This window comes from Acomys minous, assembly GCF_964271855.1.
Source record: "Acomys minous genome assembly, chromosome: 19".
Taxonomy (NCBI): domain Eukaryota; kingdom Metazoa; phylum Chordata; class Mammalia; order Rodentia; family Muridae; genus Acomys; species Acomys minous.
In genome coordinates, this window is record NC_140499.1 from 18,203,694 (window position 1) to 18,225,672 (window position 21,979).

General features: G+C 43.2%; 1 protein-coding gene across 1 annotated transcript in view; it reads left to right on the forward strand.

Annotated features, from left to right (window-relative positions):
• Nucleotides 1–8,982, forward strand: part of FAT4 (FAT atypical cadherin 4) — a 133,062-nt gene extending 124,080 nt beyond the window's left edge. Inside the window, exons 16-17 of the mRNA XM_084768703.1 lie at nt 3,572–3,833; nt 5,990–8,982. Coding sequence (XP_084624829.1) covers nt 3,572–3,833; nt 5,990–7,851 — 2,124 coding nt within the window. The 3' untranslated portion in view covers nt 7,852–8,982. The remainder of the gene's footprint in view (nt 1–3,571; nt 3,834–5,989) is intronic.
• Nucleotides 8,983–21,979: the final 12,997 nt, after the last annotated feature.

Below are 21,979 nucleotides of genomic sequence, written 5' to 3' on the forward strand. Positions count from 1 at the left end.
GAGGGCTGTGTTCTCTATCCTGTGGCGGCTATAGGAGGACATGCAATGGCCTCTTTACTTTCCTCCTTAGCCCCTTGAAACAGTGCCTCTCTTTATTATTATTATTATTATTATTATTATTATTATTATTATTATTATTATTATTATTATTGATTTAGATTACATCTCAATTGTTACCCTCTCACTTGTATCCTCCTGTTCCTCCCCTAGGTCTGTGACAGGAGGGGACCTCCTTACCTACAATGTAGTCACAGCCTATCAAATCTCATCCTGGTAGCCCAGTGTCTCTCTTTGAATCTGCAGCTAGCATGCCTGCTTTCTTGGCTGAGCAATGTGCTTCTGGGATCTGCTTGACTCCTTTGCAGCTATTGACATGGGTACTGGGTACCAGACTCCGACTCTCCCACTTGTACAGCAAGCACTTTACCCACTGGGCCATCTCTTGGCCCACTTTAAATAAATTCAAAATTGCAAAATATTAATTTTGAAAGTGTATATTCAATAAGGCTCTCCAGGCTTTTACTTCACTTTTCCTCTCTGGGACTAGAAGTTAAAGGCAGTTATCCATGGGCCATTCTTTGCCCCCTCCCTGTGACCTATTAAGAACTCTGAAATGACAACCATGTTCTTTCTTAGAGAGACATTAGCACCAATTCATCCATGAGATCTTTTATTTACCTCAATCAAGTATTTAAAAAGATCATTCTGTGATTTATAATTTTATTGATATTTTTGTATTGATTTTAGTAAATTCTTAAGTAAACAAACCCATGCTTACTGACTTACTTTTCCTATCAATATGTTAAAAGCACACAGAACAGCATTAGCAATTAATTCACAAATAATATTAAAAATAAAATAGATGTTTATACCTAAATTTTAGGTTTTAGATTTCCAGGTTTCTCTGTGTAGCCACCTCTCCCTCTTTTATTTCAGTTTTCTGTTCTCAGTGAGCCACACAAAATGCTTGTATCTTCCTTAGCCCATTTATTTGTAGATGGAGATGATGTTTACCCCATCTGGCCATTCAGCGGTGTTTGGAGATGGTTTTTATTGGAGGGGTGATAGTATTACCACCACATAGTTGCTAGAGATCAGAGTTGAGCAATCCTAGATGTGTGCTCAGAAATGACAGTCCTGAGACAGGGCCCTGATTTCCTAAAAGGACATCTTCACTTTGCTTTCATTATTTAGATAATGGTTCGTCGGTTACTACAGCTCATAACACAGAGAACTTCTCTAAGTGTGTTTGAATTTGCTCTTTATAATGTCTATTCAAAAGCAAATTAGAAGCAATGAAGGCAAAAGATGTCAAGGCAGAGAGAGCCTGGACATAAGAGCCATGGCTTAAAGAATCAGGACCAAAAGAGAGTGGATTCTGCTTCTGGGAACACCATTTCTTGTTGAGAGAGGACGCTGGGAGGACTCTGGTCAAAGTACCCCACACTGCAATCTTTGCTGCCTCCAAGTCTCCATGCCATTGAAGCGCCATATGTTACATTGCTGTATGCAGTCTCCTTCAGCGAAGAAGTGCAGTTAATGTACAGCATTGTTGAAGGAGAGAATGCTCCTGTAGGGTCTGTCTTTGTCCCTGTGACGTGCAATGGGAATGCAGCTTGCACCACCTCAACATGGTACCCTGGAGCTAAAAAAAAAAAAAAAAAGGATTAGACAAAATAACCAGTAATTAGCAGCTGTGACATTTAGTGAGAAAATTGTGAGCACAGGTTTTCAAAACCAAGGATATTGGCAGATAGCATAAGTAGAAAAGAAAGAAGCATCCAGTTAAAAAGAGCAAAGCAGACTCAGAAAGTAGTAGTGATGGTCAGGAGATGACGGGGTCTGCTGGAGAACGGATGAGGAAGGCTGAGACAGAGTGTGCTTCTCCAGGGTCAGCTGCGGCCAGCCAAGGACCAGGGCTTTGTTTCTTTTGGCTCATTTTCTTACCAGTTCTTTCTTAGATTCTTCATTTATTGAAATGAAGTTCTCCCTCCCCCGCCCCCTCTCTCTTTCATGTGCTCAGGCACACACACTTATACACACACACACACACACACACACACACACACACACACACACACACATACACACACACACACACACACACACACACACACGGGGGGGGGGGGGGGGGGAATGAGCAAACAAAGCTGTCCTGGGTGGTTTAGTGCATGATCAGATAGTTAAAATAAATGAGGAGAGAATCCTAGAACAGTGCTGCTCAGATAATTTAATTTACATACACATGGTAATTATACATATATGCAGTGTGTGAGTGTGTGGGGTCTGCGCACAGGAGAGGTGCATGCACTGGAGGCTACAGCAAAACATTTCCTGTCTTCTTCTGCTGTTCCATGCCTTATGCTTTGGGTAGGTCTTTTACTGAACCAGAAGCCTCACATACTGCTAAGCTGTCTGACAAGAAAGCTCCCAAGATCTCTGCCCTTTGTTGCTGGGGTTACAGGAGCACATGGTCATCTTTGTCGTCATCGTGCCCAGCTTTTGATGTAGATGTCAGGGATTTGAAGTCAGGTCCTTATGCTTACAAAGACGCACTTTTACCCACTGAGAGAACTCCCAACCTATGAGAAAATTATTTTAAATTGGGAAACATCACATTAAAATATTACAATATGACTGCCATATGTAACTGCAAAAATGAACTGATTTCCGGTTTTCCCGGAAGTAGTTCTTGCATGTAGATGTACTATCTGAGCTGAGTGACTCACAAAACTGATCCATGCTTTCCCTTGGGTCACTCCCGGGTCACTGCATCTCCTGGCCTGGACAGCAGCCCTCTCTGGCACCAGAGACTGGAATGTGCTCTCTGACCCATGGGCTCCTCTTGCCTTACGAATTATTCATTTTCTGAAGGATCAGCTCATAATACTGGAAACTTTCAAGTTGGAAACTGGGGTGTTCTGTTACTCCGTGTCCTACTGGGTGCACTGAGAAAAATCAAATTCCTTTAGCTAAATTGAAGAGACAGCTGTAGTGAAGTCTTGGCCAAATCCTCTTGTTTTTTTTTTTTTTATAATGGTTTTCCACCTTGGAAATACAACAATGAGCCCAGTTTTTGTCCACAATTGCAGTGTAGTGTTGTGACACACAGAGGAAAAGCTACTTGTGTCATTGTTTTTCCAACCACTGTGCCTTTGTAGTTTTCCACTCACTTTTTGGTTTTGCAAGTTTTTATTTTTTTATTAACTATACTAACCTTGTTACTAAATTTAGTGACTTAACATGCTTCCCTCAGTCCTTGAAATACAAATAATCGCAACCAGTGACAATTACTTAAGGTACCTAATCACTTTAATATTTCAGCTTTGGTGTAGAAAGTTACATGCCGCTCAGGAAACTACTTGTAAAATTTAAAACTGTTAGAATTAGTAAATAAGCAATTATGTTGCCTAAAATGGCAGTGATGATACATGTAAGCGTGTTGTGATGGCACACACTCCTCATTCCTTTCCATTCCTAGTCCTTTAGGTTCGTCAATATTTTAAATACATCGTTTCTTATTTAAGGAGATCATGTTTCATCTGTGCATTGTTTTTAATGAATCTTCTAGATTAAGAACGGAAAAGTGCACTTTACGTCAGACGCAGGTGTCGCTGGGAAAGTGGAGCGAAGTATTCCGGAAGCATACATTGCGGACGGCCACTGGCACACCTTCCGGATCTCCAAGAACGGAAGCACCACGGTGTTGTCTGTAGACAGGATGTACAACAGAAACGTCATCCACCCTACACAGGACTTTGGTGGCATTGAGGTGCTTTCCATGTCTCTGGGAGGGATCCCCCCCAACCAAGCTCACCGAGACACTCAGGCAGGTAAATGCATCCTGTATCCAGGAGGATGATAATGCAAAGGAAAATCTGCTTCTGAAAATGTAGGTGGTTTTTGTGGCAAACAGGGGTGGGGTGGGGAGGTTAAAGCCCAGTATATTTTATATGACTCTCTCCCACAGAGTAATTTCATCACAATGTAGTTTTTACCAGAGTAGTTGGATTTCTGACCCTGGCAATTCTGAATCTTCTAACGGACATGATGGTCTTGAGAGATTGCGGTCAGGGCACCGTCACTTCCGTTACAGGCTTTCCTCTGTACTGCCGCGGTCTGGGTTAAGCATGGGCCAAACTGATGCTTGCCTTGTCCCCAAGGCTCTTTGTCTGGTCACTCCTGTGTTCATCAAGGGAGACCAGGGTAAACAATGTCCATCAGGTCCTCACAGGATGCAGATGGTACTTTAGATCAGTGATACAAAGGAAAATGGAGAGACCCATGCGTTCTTACATGAGAAGGAGGGTGAGAGCGTCAGAAGGTTTAATGGATGGGAAATGTTAACAAAGGGGGTGAAGGGCAGGGGGCAGCTCACGGGCAGCTAGAGTGAGGCAGATAATGAAACCGGAGAATAAAAGAGGGTATTCTAGTCCGAGCGTGCAGGCGCCTGTTGCTTCCAGAGTGATGAAGAGTAATTAAAATTGTAATGAGTATTGCAGTGAAGCATGCGGTAGTAGTGACGGTCTTTCAGACTGTTTCTGAGAGTGAACTAGGGAGGAGCTGCCGGACCCAGGGGTTAGAGGCCGGTCCCTGGAAGGCACTGAAGTGGGAAAAGGTACTGTTTCCGTTCTAATGGGATGGCCAAGGAGGAAAGTCAAAGCAGGTGGACCCAGAGTAATCTGGAGGCCATTTTCAGTCTGAGATTTCATCTCAAACAAGGTTAGTGTCACCAAGAAAGGGAATCGTTGAAGAGAGAAGTGTGGAGTTTGCTATGGAGCAAATGGGTTTAAAGCATCTTCAAGAGGACATCGAGTGGATGATATGGATCCAGGGTAGACTTGGGCAAGAGATGTCAGCACCAAGTGGGTTAGATGGAGCGTTGGTGGACACTGATTCCTGAGATGAGGGTGCACGAAGCCTGACATCTAACCTGGAGGAATTCCAAAAGGGACGAGTGACTCAAAGAAGAGTGAGTCAGTATAAATGTGTGGAACTTTCAAAGAGTAGAAAATGTCTCAAAAAGAAGAAGAGTCACAAAGAGGAGAGGAAGCCAAAATCTGGGGACTCAGAGTCAACAATCAACGTCCTAGGAAATTCCAGAAACAGTAAATCAGCCTGGCAAATGTCACTTGTCTGGGAAATTGTGTCATAATAGAGGAAAACACAAAATGTGTCACAGAGAATAGAATTGGACATAAAAATTAAATTCCGGATCATAAGCCCTTATATTTTGTGGATTTTAGAATAGGCACAGTCTATTTGGATTTTTGTAAGAATTCAAGACAGTGTAGATTCTGCTGGTCTGTTAGTGAAAGTAAATTCTTCTGCCTTCAGCTCGGAAGTCTCAGTGTGCTCAAGCCTGATGCAGGATCTTTTTAGTTGTTCTATATCTACCACTCACTACTAACAACCCTCCTGGGATAATTTTGTTTTCTGCCTCCTACATCTTGACCATTTGCAATGTGGGCGCCACTGTTACCTCTCCATTCCTTGGGAACCCCCAAACACAGTGACCAAGATTTTTCTTTTGATCTACACGGGCCCACACCAGCCTCTTTGGAAGGCTCACTGTCCGAGCTTACACATTCCATGGCATTGACGGTGGAGCAACTGGCCTTTATATTTTGCTCTTTTTGATGCTCATAAAATAAGTTTGATCTCTTATATAGTAATTCTCGGTCTGTGGCCTGTGAGAATCAAACCGATGAATCATTAAATAGATGAAAAGAGAGAGGGGAGGATCAAGACAATCTTGCCTGCGGAGACTTTCCTAAACCTTCCGGTTCTCCCCATGTGTAACAGAACTATATGACCCTGGAGATATTGTCACAAGACATGCGTTGCCCGTATTTGAGGCGGAGCATGGCTGGGAATGTCCCTAAGTGGCTGGGGGGTGGGCATGGGGGGGGTCTTCTTTAGATTTCAGCACTCAGAAGTGAAATGCTTGCTTTCCTCTAAATTGCCTCTTACTGCATCTCCTTGGCAGGCTTCAACGGCTGCATCGCCTCAGTGCTATATGGCGGAGAGAGCCTTCCTTTCAGCGGGAAGCACAGCTTGGCCTCCATCTCCAAAACTGACCCTTCAGTGAAGATTGGCTGTCGAGGTCCCAACATCTGTGCCAGCAACCCCTGCTGGGGTGACCTTCTGTGTATCAACCAGTGGTATGCCTACAAATGTGTCCCTCCTGGTGACTGCGCATCCCACCCTTGCCAGAATGGAGGCACTTGTGAGCCAGGTCTGCTCTCCGGCTACACATGCAGCTGTCCAGAGTCACACACGGGGAGGACCTGTGAGATGGTGGTGGCCTGCCTCGGTGTTATCTGTCCTCAGGGCAAGGTGTGCAAGGCTGGAAGTCCCGGGGGACACGTGTGTGTCCAGACTCAGGGTCCAGATGAGATCTCCTTACCTCTGTGGGCTGTGCCTGCTATAGTGGGCAGCTGCGCCACAGCCCTGGCGCTGCTTGTCCTCAGTCTGATTCTATGCAACCAGTGCAGGGGAAAGATGCCCAAAAACCCCAAAGAGGAGAAGAAGCCAAAGGAGAAGAAGAAAAAGGGCAGTGAGAACGTGGCATTTGATGACCCAGACAACATCCCGCCCTACGGGGATGACCTGGCTGTCAGGAAGCAACCGGAGGGGAATCCTAAGCCGGACATCATAGAACGAGAGAACCCCTACCTAATCTTTGATGAGACCGACATCCCCCACAACTCAGAGACCATCCCCAGTGCCCCGCTGGCTTCCCCTGAGCAGGAAATTGAGCACTATGACATTGACAATGCCAGCAGTATCGCGCCCTCCGATGCAGACATCATCCAACACTACAAACAGTTCCGAAGCCACACCCCTAAGTTTTCCATCCAGAGACACAGCCCCTTGGGCTTCGCCAGGCAGTCCCCCATGCCCCTAGGAGCCAGCAGTCTGACCTACCAGCCTTCTTCTTATGGCCAGGCACTAAGAACCAGCTCCCTCAGCCACTCAGCCTGCCCCACTCCCAACCCGCTGTCCAGGCACAGCCCTGCTCCTTTCTCCAAACCATCTGCTTTCTACAGGAACAGCCCAGCTCGGGAACTACACCTTCCTCTGCGGGATGGGGGTACGCTGGAAATGCACGGGGACCCCTGTCAGCCTGGCATGTTCAATTACGCCACCAGGCTCGGGAGGAGGAGTAAGAGCCCCCAGGCCATGGCGTCACATGGCTCGAGACCCGGGAGTCGCCTCAAGCAGCCCATAGCACAGATGCCTCTAGAATCGTCACCTCCTGTGGGACTCTCCATCGAGGAGGTAGAGAGGCTCAACACCCCTCGCCCCAGAAACCCCAGCATCTGTAGTGCAGACCATGGGAGGTCCTCTTCCGAGGAAGACTGTAGAAGGCCGCTGTCCAGAACCAGGAACCCAGCAGATGGCATCCCAGCCCCAGAATCTTCTTCTGACAGTGACTCCCATGATTCCTTCACGTGCTCAGAAATGGAATACGACAGGGAGAAGCCAGTGGTCTACACCTCCCGGATGCCCAAGTTATCTCAAGTCAACGAATCTGATGCAGACGACGAAGATAATTATGGAGCCAGACTGAAACCCAGAAGGTACCATGGACGCAGGGCTGAGGGGGGACCTGTGGGTACCCCTGCAGCAGCATCTGGGGCTTCAGACAGCACCCTGAAGCTGGGCCAGCAGGCAGGCAACTTCAACTGGGACAATCTTTTGAACTGGGGCCCAGGCTTCGGCCACTATGTGGATGTTTTTAAAGATTTGGCCTCTCTCCCAGAAAAAGCAGCCGGCAATGAAGACAGTAAAAGTGGGGCAGTTAAACCAGCCCCCAAAGATGGGGAGGCTGAACAGTATGTGTGAGGTGTATGTGTGGGCAACAAACACTCAGAGCAATGTGTGGCTTCCCACTGGCGTGGGCCACCTTTGTAATACAGGCCAGTATAGACCGGTGGCCAGGGACACACTTAAAATTAACCACAAAGCTGCTCACAGAGACTCCAAACGACTCTTTTAATTTAAATTTGCTTGACGGACCGGTCCTCCTGCATGCATCGTGTTTTGTGATAAGTTTCGGGGCATGCAGCATTGGGAAGTTTTGCTTCGTGTTTGGTTTGTGGTTTTTTGCCATTAATACCATTACAGTTGCAGACATGAGCTTGTGCTTTCACAGTGGGGTGTGCTTGTTTCCATTGTAGTGTTATGATTGTGTTTTACCTTGCAAGAAGATCGCTTAAGTTTAACCAAGCCGTGTAAAGTGCCAGAAAGAGCACTTCCCGACTCGGAAGGAGGGAGAAGGACTGCACATTAACACTCTTCAGGCGTATAGATTCACATGTGATATTGCTCAGACATGCCAAGGGCTTGTTTTACATGACGGTGGGTACTAAGATTAAGTCATTTTGTTCGGCACTTTAAAGCTTTCTTAGAAACTGTGTGTTGACACTTGTGTGTCTCTGTGCGAACAGTCACGGCCTCCCGACTTACCTCAGGCCTCCAGGAAAAACAAGATGACCACACACTGTCCCCAGAACACTGCCACCTTCCTTCTCCGGAATAATGTTCTCAGCGCATTTCTAAGAGACATTTTTTGAAAGTTATTTATTGAAGAAAGTTCTATGCTTTTAACATGTGACAAATTGACCTAAGCGGGCCCTAATTGGTTTTATTTTCTAGCCATTCAACATTTACCCAAGTACCCAGTTTTTATAATTTATATAAGGTCAGATTGCAATGTTTCTTACTTTCTGTCATTTTGTAGATCATTTTTTAATACTGTGTAAAACTTTTTTTTTTTTTACACCTGAGCTGTGTTTTTGATACTGATATTTTCCTATGCCGGAAACTTTTCTTGCTTTCAGGGAAGGTAAGAAAATGTGTTTTTTACATTTGTTACTTATGTAACATTCATATTTTCACAGTTTGATATCTGTAACATACTGTACGCTTTCTACCTGTAAATGCCAACAATAGAATTAAAATATTTATTTAAAATACTGTGTCCTAGGGTGAATGTCAGTTTCTATTTTTCTTTGTTCTGTGGTCAATTAAGAGCTCCTTTTGCTAGAGAGCCATATAGCTAGATAAATTTACATGGGCATACCACTTACTGTTGAAAATCAGAACGGTGGATGAGAGCTGGCAAAGACATCTGAAAGCTACCCAGTGCATTCCTGCTGATCAGAGTTCTGGCCTTCCCGGCAGTACCCAGAGTCTAAACTAGTTGCATCCTGGGGACCAACATTGTTGTAAGCATATTTAGTATTTAAAATTTCCCATCTAAATCTGTTCTATGAGAGTTAGCCTTGGAGTGGGTTTATGGTTATAGAAGCAGCCACAAATTAAAACTAATTGTGAAAGATCTCTAGCCCTGGTTTCTTCAAGGGTTGAGCTTTATATTTCTTAAATCCAAGGTAGAGAGGAGGAACATCAGGGAAGGTCTCTTACATGTAGCAGTCTTTAATTTACTGTCTACTCTCACACACTCTACACAGTGAACATGCTGCTGTAGCCAAGGCTGACCTCTACTGTAGCCAAGGCTGACCTCTACTGTAGCCAAGGCTGACCTCTACTGTAGCCAAGGCTGACCTCTACTTTAGCCAAGGCTGACCTCTACTGTAGTCAAGGCTGACCTCTACTTTAGCCAAGGCTGACCTCTACTTTAGCCAAGGCTGACCTCTACTGTAGCCAAGGCTGACCTCTACTGTAGCCAAAGCTAACCTCTACTGTAGCCAAGGCTGACCTCTACTGTAGCCAAGGCTAACTTCTACTGTAGTCAAAGCTGACCTCTGCTGTAACCAATGCTGACCTCTGCTGTAACCAACGCTGACCTATGTTTTCTAGAGTTAAGACAAAGTGACTCCAAAGAGAATAGCACCCAACCAGACCTATTTGGTTTTTTGTTTATTTGTTGATTGTTTTGTTTTGTTTCAAGACAAGATTTCTTTGTGTAGTCTTGGCTATCCTGCGCTCACTTTGTAGAGCAGGCTGGCCTCAAACTCACAGAGATCTGGCTGCCTCTGGCCCCATGAGTGTTTGGATTACAGGAGTACGCTAAACCTATTTGTTTATAAATAATCACAGTGCATTCTTAAGTGACCTTGCTCCGCTCTCTAGAACATTTTAGCATTAAATATCTGCCGCAAAGCTTGTATTTGCTGGGTGGTTCCTCAATATCAACCATCAACCATCGTCCTGTAGCTGAAGTATTCACTGCATACACAAAGACTTCTGAATCTAAACCCACCAAATTGCCTTCTATCCCAGATTTCTTCCTGGCATTTAAAAATGTTGGGGTTATTATTTTTGGTTCAAAAATAAGAAGTACACCATGGATTATAATCTTAATCATGATAGTCATTTAATGTGGTATTAAACCACAGCATCAAATGCTAATCTAATTTTGTCCTTTTGGGTCACCTGCGATGGGCCGAACTGTCTTAGCATTTCCATATGAGCCTTAATGTTTCAAGTTTGTTCTCCAAATATGGGGATATGTTTATGCTTTTGTGTAACTTGAAACAGAGAAGTGTTTCCCTCTGAGGAAACTCTGAAGCATCTTAGTGTCCTCAAGGACATAATCTCTCTAATTCAGACCAGAGCTGAAAGTAAACCAGTAAACGCAATCACAGCTAAGGGGTAAAGGCAGACGGCTGGGAGCTGAGAATTCTGAGTTCAAATTCTTACAGCCCTCTCCACTGACCTAGATCAGGGCGAGTGGTACTCTTACAAGAAAACTGTGAGTATTTTTTCCTCTTACTTCTTCCCCTCTGGTGCAAAGGCAGTGCTTATGGCAGAGAAAATCAGAGATCTGTGCAGTGAAGGTCTCACTTAGAATCTAAATCAATACTCTTATTCCCCAGAGTCACAGTGTGACAGGAATCTACTGTCTGGGGAATATAATGGGCAATTTGACAGGGTAACAGTCTCAACAAAATAAGTGACTAATCTTCACTGAAGTGTTCACACTCAAAATCACAACATTGGAGGCTTGCTGGGCTTCCTTGAATACGGCTCCTTTAACTCTCCTGTGTCTTTCAGCAAAGTATCTTTATTTACTCTCAAGTAAATCAAGGGGGCGGTGGAGGGGTTTGTGCTAGCAGCCAGGAACAGGGCTGGTTCTGAGCTCCTTATGCCCCAGGCAAAGCACAGAGCTCCCAAGACTCTGTCCTGAGGAGAAGATCCCTGTGGCAGTCAAGGTTGTTTCTAGAATTTTCTAAGTTAGCTGATTCATCGATAGCTCATTAAGATAAATTAAAACCATTTTTTAAAACGGAGAATGGGAAGAGCCTGGAGCGCCATTCCCCAGCTACACGTTGTTAAGGAAATGCTTATGAACAAGGAGGCTAATGGGAAGCAGGAGCCTCACACTCTGGAAAGTCATGTACTATGTAAATATTTTATTTATAAGAAAACATGAAATATATCACAAAGTAACTTTATTCCCTCCAGGCATTCCATCCATGAACAAATCAGTGACATCACACACAGACGTGTATTTTATTATAATTTGAAATTCTGGCAAATTAAATCAGTGAGAAGTTAGGATGTTGTTGTTGTTGTTGTTGTTTTAACATTTGTGAACTCAGCAGAACAGGAGTTTTCTTTCTTTCTTTCTTTCTTTCTTTTTAAACAGATTTTTCTTTATGGATCTAGTTTTTAAAGGAGTCATATTTCGAAGCAGCTGAAGTGGCTTTTCCTTGGAAGGAAGTGAATTCAGGAATGATAGTTGTCTTAGCACCTGACCAGGCCTCTAGTGTGCTATAAGTCACTGTGGACTGTGTTTACCTGGTGTGAGGGAATCACACACACATCATATGGTTGGACAGCTGGGTGTTGGCAGGATCTGTTTGTCCAAAAACAAAGTAGCAAGGTGTTTTGGATAAATTCAGTCATTTCCTTTGTTTTTAATGGGGAGAGAGGCACTCTAGTCTAGTAAACGTGGAGCAAACAAACCAGCATCCGTGCCCCATTCTTTGCCAGCACAGCTACAGTATCTGTGGGAATGGAAATCCAGAGCAGGCTCTGACCGCAAAGCCTCGGGAAGACTTAACAGCATGGATGCATGGTCCTACTGCTCATCTGTCCAACCGAGGTTCAGAAGATACAACAAGAGAGGTGCAGTGGTAAGGGATTCCTCTAGTCACCGTGACTCATCCGTACTGTCCCTAGGACCAGCCCAAACCTGAGGGAAAACCAGACCGGATCATTCTTCATGTAGCCGATGGCAAAGGTGCCCAATTCATTGTCATCAAGGCTTGTGAGTACACACAATACCCGGTGATGAGCAGCTTGGAGAAAACTACATTTTCGAGATTATATTTTAAGAGTTAATTGGTTGTGATGAAAAATATTTTTTTTCAAAGTGAATGAAATAGATGTGTTCTCAGGAAAGAGTGACGTGAAAGAAGCAAACTCAAAGTCATGGTTATTAATATCTGCCCAAGCTCAAGGCAATGAAAAACATTCCCCAAGAGCCTGTTAGGTTACCTTATTATCTTTCTGCCTTTGGGACTACATCTTGCTCTGCCACTCAGGCTGCCCTTGCACTTGTAATCGCCTTGCCTCAGCCTCCAGAGTGTTGAGATGACAGGTGAGTACCACCACATTCACTTCTCAAATAGCGTCTCATCTTCATTCATCTGAAATGAACACAGGTAACTCCATATCTGCATCACTAACAGCTTTTTTTTTTCAAAGTACGTTGCACCATCAGTAGGACCCAAGTAGAGTGTGGGGGATAGAGACTAAAATAGAAGGATACATTTGATCATTAACCATGACCAGTCTCTCAGGGAAGTCTCTTCATGCTCTGCCCAGGATGCAGATACAGGACCCACGATTGAGTTATAACTAACCTGAGCTGTCCTGAAAACATCTAGTTGTTATCAACACAGAGTTGAATTGATGCCAGACCTTTCAACTCTTTATAAAACATGTGATATGTTCAAACTAGATTTCTCAACATCCATGTGTGAGGCAGTCCCCTTGTCTAAAGGAGTGGGTGCAGAATTGAAAAGCTACACTCCCTATAAGCAGGACTTTCAGGTGACCCCTGCACATGTAATTTTATTAGTTTATGAGCTTCCAAGTCAGGTTGTGAAGCACATCAGCGCTGTATTCTGATGAGAAGCTGGCATGGTAATTTACATTCTAGCCTAGCCCAGCTAAAATAACCAACTATGGCCAAAGTTCCCTGGCAATGCCATCGATCCCTAATTTCAAATTGAAACCACATTTCGTGTGATGCCGATGTTGATCAAAATAAGATTCTGTTTTGCCTCAGCAGTCTGCGTGCTCAAGTGGTCCTTCTCAGCCTCAGTCTGCCAGAGTTGGCCTGAAATGTGCCGTGGCAGTTGATATTTGACCGACTTTGAAAAATAAAACATGTTCCAGGCACATGTTTCTTTCGAGAAAAGTATAATACAAGCTCCAGATCTACTGCAAAAAAATGTGTAAATTAGTTTACAGAGGATAACTGAAGGACGTGACATGCAGCTTGCTGAGGAGTCTGAGGTGACGCTACTTAAATTCAGATCCTGTGACTTGGCTTTCAGAAGACAGTGGTGAATTGTGGAAATAGCTTCAGGTAAAAAGAAAGCAAAACATTTGTTCTCTGTTCCTCTGGCAGAACCATCATGGAGAGTCCTGACTTGATGGACAGCAAATGGCCTTTAAGAACACAGAGAAGGCACAAAGCTGGGTGGAAAAGAGAGGGGTGGAGCGTGTTGGGGGAGGAGCGAATATGATAAAAGTACAGTGAAAGGACTTCTCAAAGAACTACTGAAAGAAAATGAGATGTGAAGTGATCATCAGGGCCATTATTTGACAAGGCCACTTGGAGCTTGAAATATATACATCCTGTAATCCAGGCACTAAACTCAAAATAGCATCTACTGCGGAAAGCTGCATGGATGTGGCAGAGAATTGAAGACACACAGCTTGCTGCATTAAGTCCAGAGAGAATTAAGTGGTACTCTAAGAAAGAAGGGAGGCTTGGGCTGCCATGATGAAACTTGAAAAGAATGAGTTCATAGAATCCTCAGCAGAGTTTTAGAGCATCAGAGATAGTTGAAAGGAGCAGGCGACCTCCTGTGATGATGAAAGAATATCCCCAGATTTGATGGCCGGCTTTAATTGTCAGCTAGGCACAATCTAGAATCACTAAGAAGACCTTCTTGGTGGGTGATTGTCTACATTTGATTGACCTGTGGGTATACCCTTAGGTGATCATCTTTATTAACTGACAGGCAAAGACCCAACCTACTGTGGCCTGCAGTGGGCCCTGAACTGTTTGAGAAATTGAGCAAACAAGGAAGTTAGCAAGTGAGCCTCTATTAAATCAATGCCATCTGCTCTGGACTGTAGATGTCTTGTGACCTGCTGTTTAAAGGTCCTGCTTTGACTTCCCAGAACAAAGGAGTGTAACCTGGCACTGTGTTGAAATAAACCCTCTTTCCTCCCCTAAGCTACTTTTTAATCAAGATTATTTTATCTTCCCAACCAAAATGAAACTAGCAAAGCCATCTCTCATTCAAGGGCTACTTTGGAGCTCATCTTTGTGTTTTATTAAGGAAAGAATAGCTCTGTCTTATGCATTAGCCTATGAGTCTGGGGAACCTTTCTTTGAATCACTCGGCAGGAGTGCTGAGCTGCCAAACAGTGCTCTGCAGAGAAGTGATGACTCTGACGAGAGAGGCCTTCAATGTTAGGTGACTGGACGGTGCTTTGTCAAACCCTATCAAATTTAAAACCTTTAAAACCCTTATGTCTCTAGAATTACTGAAATATTCCCAAAGAGAACTGTACTTATGCCAAGACCTGGTGGGAGTGAGGATATTCTAAGGAGATGCTTGGTGTCTCTCAATCTGGCTTCCAGACTGTTGAAGCCATGGACCTCAGAGAAAGGAAATGTGCTATACAGAAGTTCATTCTGGGAGAAGGAAAAGTCACCAGCCAGAGGGGGCAACTTGTCTCCTGGAAAAAAATTTCACACAATTCTAACAACTTGTCCAACTGCCTTCCAAGATGAGCCTGAGGCCCAGATAACTATGTGTCCATGGTGGGCAGGACCACACCTTGACCAAGACTGCTTCAATGTGCACATCCAGGGCCCACTAAACTTTGATCTCACTCTAGGACCCAGGGGTAGACACTGGGGCTTCCCTGTATCTCACTGTCCCTCTTACCAATGTGGTAAGGTTATAAGGAATAAATCTCCTTTTCCTACTTTGGCTCTTTCTCTTGCCTTATTGAGGATGGGTGGCCTGACACAACTTGAGGTACAGCTCATGACCCCCAAATTTGATAACCAGGAATTCACTTCCCACATAGGGCCATCAACTAGTTCAATTGTTTCTAAAGTTGTGGTCCTTACATTCTGTTTTAAAAGTAATTAAAATGTGTTGTGAGCTTTAAAGAACAGCTCAGTTTATGGTGTTGTCAGTGAGTCTTCTGTTGTCTTAATTAGCTAAGACTGCATTAAAATCCTGGTACTTGAGTGCTATCACCCTGAGTTAATCATCCAGGCTCTGGCTGTCATTGCACAGCCATTCTGAAGTGGGTTTTTTGGTTTTTAGATGAATGCTGTCACAGATTGGGTGTCATCTCCAGGAAAAAAAAAATATGTTCATTTTCCCAGACTGATCATGTTTTGCTGAGTTTGTGGTAAACAAGGCTGATGTCTAAATTGGTTAAAAGTCCTGAAATACTGAGTAATTACTTCTGACATCTGTCTCCCTGTCTCAGAGCTCCGTTAGCTTTGCAGTCGCAATGCTGTTGATTTTCCATTTTAATTTCCCTGGGCTTCTTGAGCTGACACAGGACCCCTCGTGGCTACGGTCTGTGGGAAGGAGACACTCAGAATGAAGAGGCAAGATGAGTGACCAAATGACTCAAGTATTTTCTGACATGTGTTGTCTAGTCTGATCATTCTGCCATAGCTAAATCAAATAGCCCTTCATAGCTTTGCTCTGGGGTAAATTTCCTCTGTCAAATTTGACATAATTTCATTTTTTTTAAAGAAAGGTTTTATCCTTTTATTAGTTATTCCAAAAATTTTATATTATCAATGTTTGGTTTTATTTTTCTTTTTTATAATGTTTCTATTTTTATTTTAGATTGTAATACAACTGTATCATTTCACCCTTCCCTTTCCTTCCTCTAACCCCTCCCATGTATCCCTTATTCTCTTTCAAATTCACAACCTCTTTTTCTTTCATTGTTGCTGCATATGTGCCTATGTGTGTTTGCATATTCCTAAATACATGAGTACAACCCACCCCATTCATATGATGGTCCTGTGTGTGTGCGTCTCGGCTGACCAGTTGGTATCTGGTAACCAATTGGTGTGCTAGTCCCTGGGGAAGACCATTTGCCTCCCTCGGCATTCCTTAGTTGCTAATGTTCTGTGTGTAGGGTTGAGGCCTCCTGGGTTTTTCCTGTCCATGTTAGCATGTCTTTTGGTTCAGTTCACATTTAGGCAGTCATGTGGGTGAGACCCTATGGTAGCCTCCAACATTCCTAAGAGACAATCTCACAGCAAGCACCCTGTTCCTCCGACTCTCACATTTTTTCCACCTCTTCTTCCATAATATTCCATAAGCCTGAGGTGCAGGAGTTGGCTTGTAGATATATCCCAGGGACTGGGATCCACAATGCTGACTTTTGACTGCTTGTGGTTTTTTGTAGCCTTGGCTGTCCTGGACTCGCTTTGTAGACCAGGCAGGCCTCGATCTCACAGCGATCCGCCTGCCTCTGCCTCCCGAGTGCTGGGATTAAAGGCGCGCGCCACCATGCCCGGCTCTAGAAAGATGTTTCTTTGAGTGGGTGAGAACCATACTTGTCTGTGGGTGTACGAATAAATCTTTAGAATATGGTCAGGCATTATGTGGGTTTAGTAAAGTGTAGTAGTAGATTCTCCTCCAACATTCATGACTTCATAAACTCTGAGTAGTTGGTTAGTACAAGGCATGTTTTTTCCTCTTGTTGAGCAGGTCCTAAGACCATTTAGAGAGCTGTTGGTTACTATCAAGGTATTTGGGCCACTACTTTACCTTTGGGGTTATTGTGCCATGCTGGCCCATTGCTGTGGTTCACAGATGCTATAGATAGGAAGATGCAGACTGTTGATTCCCTCCCTTTTAATCTTCCATGTCATCTCCTCTGGTACCATGAAAGCATGTCCCCTGAAAGGGACTTTCTTGTCACATCAGCTCATGTCCTTCAGCTCCTTGGTTATCTTTGCTTGTAACCCTTTGAAGTTACTGAGACTGGGAATGTGATCTTTTTCTCTTTGTATTTATTGTTGCTGTATTGAAAAACCATTGATTTTTTGCAAACTGATTCTCTACACTGCCACATTGCCAAAACTGTTTAGCATTTCTAGAAGTTTTCTGGCAGAATTTGAGGATCTCTGACATGTAGTATATCATATCATCTGTAAATAGGAATAGTTTGATGTCTTCTTTCCCTCTTTGTATCCCTTTAATTTTCTTCTCTTTCCTTATTGTTGTAGCTTGTACTTTAAGTAAAATATTGAAAGAAAGTAGGGGATAATGGACATCATTATCTGAATATTGACTTCAGTGATGTTGCTTCAAGCTTTTCCCCATTTAGAATGATGTTGGCTGTGGGTTTCTCACATATAGTTTCATTACGTTGAAGTATGTTCCCTCTAGCACTCCATTTTTTAGGATTTTTTTTTCCATGAAGGCCTGTTGAATTTCTGTATCTATTTAGATGATCTTGTTATTTTGCCTTTAAGTCTACTTATGTAGTTTATTATATTTATTGACTTGCATATGTTGAACCATCACTTAATTTCAGGGATAAAGTCAACTTGGTCATGGCGAATACATTTTTAGTGTATGTCTGTCTTCTGCTTGCAAGCATTTTATTAAGCATGTTTACTCTACATTCACCTGAAGCATTGGCCTGTAGTTTGCTTTTCTTGTTTTATCTTTATTTAATTTTGATATTACAGTCATGTTGGCATCATGGAAGGAATATGAGAGTGCTCCTTCAGTTTCTGTTTTTTTTTTTTTTTTTTTAAACAGTTTGAGAAGTGGTGGCTACAGATCTTCTTTCATTCTGGGCTATGTAAATGGAGATACTGAGCTGGGCAGTGGCATGCAGGCCTTCCTTGTTCCCTGCCCTCAGGTGTGATGTGATCAACATTTAAGGCCCTGCTACCCTGACTTCCCCATCATAATGAACTGTAACTTTGAACTGGTAACTGAAATAAGCCTTTCTGCACCTACCATTGCTTTTGTCAGGGTATTTCATCACAGAAAAAGAATCTAAGATGGGTTTCCTAGAGACTGAATTCTAAGAATGAAATTTTTAGAAGTAAATCTTGACTGTATTTTTAATGGTATTGGAAAACTTGGTTTTACTTGAGGGGGGTGTACTAACCTCAGTTTTGTTTTGTTTGATAAGTAAATCATTCCAACAGAGACAGCATTGAATAGTGAATGGGATTAGAAGGAGAAAGCCGATTGACTGTCTTATCAGACATGGGAGTGTTTTTTACATGCTTAGAAGTGTGACTTGACAACATGTTTCAAAGTTGGGACTAATAAAACATTTGGAAGGCAAACGCATGGGCATGTTAAAAAATAATGTTTTGTGCTCTAGTAAGGTAAGAGGATTTCAATAATCTCCCCCAATGAAGATTGCTTTGTGAATATTAATACATATGATATGGGTGCTGAGATGGCTTTGCAGGCTAAGGTACTTCCTGCCAAGCCTGATGACTTGAGTTTGATGTCTGGAACCCACATGCTGGAAGAAGAGAGCTGAGTCCTGTAAGTTTCATTCTTTGACCTCCAAATGAGCCCTGTGGTACAGGTGCACTCACTCACACCCATACCTACAAATGAATGAATATAATAAAGTGTTTTTTTTAAATATGTCAATATACAAATAGGGTCTGGTAATACAGGAAGGGAAATAGCAACAAATTGTTTAGACATAGGCCCTACAAAGGCAATAATGATGTTGTAAGTAGATTCACATCTAAAGAGACTCATGACATGTTTTTTATAGTTGAAGCTTGAGTATTTTTGATAGTTGTGGTGATGGGGAGACAAGAAAGTATTGTGATTATTTGAAGCAAAAGATTTAAAGAGAGTGGATTCGGAGGCAGCAGCGTTGATGTTCACTTGGTTCTTAAATGATGTTTCTGAGACTTGGCAGGAGGGAGGAAATTGGAGGGGGCTGTTACGAAGGGGGCTCAGGGATGGCCCCTGCAGACTGAACAGTAAAGCAAAGATCTGAAAAAGAAGGAACTGCCAGGAACAGTCTCACTCCCTGTGGGGCAGGGAATGAAGACTCACACTGGGACACATTGTAGGCCCTACAGCCTGAGAAGGTGTGCAAACAGGAAAGCCACTGGAAAGGAGGACATGGGCCTCACAGCAGTCAGACCCACAGGCTGCGTTAAAGTGTGGCTACTGGCTTTACAAGCCATCTGGAGTTTCTTTATAAAGCAGGTCATCAAATTTCAACCATATTTTAATTGCTCAAGACCGTTTAAAAATTCGAGCAGATATACGTAAGGACTAATCTCAAAGTCTCCTGGAATTTTGCCTCCAAACACAAGGTGCCTGCCATGAAGTTACCTGCTCTCAATAACAAGTGTTAGGCTCCTTACTGAGGGTACCCTTCCTTCACCCACTCATCAAATATTCATAAAGCTCTTAATTTGTGTAAACCGCACCACCATCAAACTGTCCATGCATATAAAAAATCTTCACCCAACTCATAACTCCCATAAAAAATGTTCTAAGAGGCATGGCATTTAAATATATCCATAAAAGTAGTTTAATTGTCCATTTTGTTTCTATAACTTAGTTGTCTATCAACGCATGAGAGAAGTCCCTTGTCCAGCAATGGCAACAGATGTTACCACGTGGTAGCTACAAAATAGGTAGATGTCATCCTCATGGCTTACCATATGTTGCCTGCTTGACTTGCAAGTGGAAACCATTGGTATTCAGGCTGCCATATACTCTGTAGTTGAAAGTAGGGGACTGATGGCTTTCTGTTTGAAGCCAGGCTGCCTCATCAGCTCTTCCTATGTGCTATAGGCTGTGGCTAGGCCACTATTTGATGCTAGGAATGGCTGCTTAGAGCCATGCTTCCTGACTCCTAACAGCTGTGTAGCTCACATTGTCCATCTTCTCTACAGTATCTGATGAAAGGATATTATATCCCGTGGAGCACACCGTCATTCCTGGCAGGTGTGTGAAAAGATTAAATCATCTTGGACACGTGAGAAACATACCCTGTATTTGTATTCTGTTGCAAAGAATCTCTCTGTTTAAGGCAGAGACTACTGAAATCAGTGGTGGGTGCTGGCTAAAATGTGAGGAGTACTAGCTGCTATTTCACCCAGATTATATTTTGCTGGTTCTGTTTTTCCTATGTATTGGGTTGGGCTGGTTGGGGAGGCCAATGTAAAAATCGTGAAACTCTATCTAGGTCCAACACATTGATGGGTGGAACACAACCTGTTAAGAGCAAAGATGAACAGGAATGGCAGTGATATTGATAGCGTTTGCCCTTTTTCTTTTCTGTTCTATGAGAGGAAAAAGGATCTCACATTATTATTATTATTTTTGGTTAGTGTATGAAGAAATGAATTCTGCTGTGGCATACTAATGCATATCTTTAATCTTTCTCATTCTCTTCCCAAGTGTTCTCTCTTATTCCTATCTTCCCTTCTTGTTGGTGTCTTTCTTCCCTCATAGTTAGTTCTTCTTCTGTTTTCAAGCTATTTGTATTATCCTCTCTTCTTCTCACCTCACCCATGCTCTAGACATCTTCTGGTCTAGAATCACTTTTCTACCTACATCCAGGATATATATATATGCTAGGATGCTAAATAATCTCACAGTCATGGAAAGAATCATTGCTCCTTATGAGAGAAGCTGTGAAAGCATATTAATAATTATTGCCCGTCAGCTTTACTGTGATGAGTGGGAGGTTTCTGGAGCCTGGTTTTCTTTTTATTTGTTTACTTTTTGAGAACTATATTGCTTTCAAATCTCAGGCCTCCTAGGGTCCAATGTCAGCTAATTTGAAAAACAATTTATATTACCATCAGTGACACTGGGGTTTCCAAACACAAACCAGCTCTGCCCACTGTAAAGCTGCCTGGGGACACGGGGTCTCTGCTGGCATTTGCCCTCCTCTCTCCTCTTGTTTGATTATCTGTGGAGTGGCAGAGCTTACCCACGTTGTTTTCCCTTTTTTCTCAGCAGAGTTTAGGAAATTGACATCCCATAGTTGTTAGAAGCAAACCTGAAAAACTCACGAACAGGGAATGAAAAGGGCAAGGCAAGGCCTGGCCTCAGAAAGTTTGCAGAACACAGCACATAAAAGAATTCACATTCTGGCCAGGAGACATGGCTCAGCGGGTAAGAGCACTGTCTGCCCTTCCAGAGGTCCTGAGTTCAACTCCCAGCAAGCACATGGTGGCTCACAACCATCTCTAATGAGATCTGATGCCCTCTTCTGGCCTGCGGGTGTACATGCAAACAGAGCACCCAGGTACATAAAATAAATTAATTAATCTTAAAAAAAAAAAAAAGACTTCACCTTCACAAAGAAAGTCAGTGTGTGTCTTCCTGATTTCCTAGGGGTGGGTCGCTCTGCTCAGCCGACGCCTCTGCTGCTTCTCAAGCTCTTTGCAAACCCTCGGTATTAATTTTATAGAGCAAATGCCCAGCCTCAGCTTCTGTCTCATTCACAGCTCTTCCCTATACAAGGTCATTTGGGTTTTTATTCTCTGAGTGACTGGGTCTTCACTCCTTAAGAAATGAAGACACTGAATTTGAAAGTCTGTGTGGACACACCTGCAGAAAGAAAGGGTAATCATGACAGTTGAGCTGCCTCCCAGGTGCTTCAGCTTCTGCAGAGCTCTAACGTGTGCGTATTTGATGCTAAAAGTTTTTGAAGCTTGGATTTTCCAGATGAAGAGGGTGTA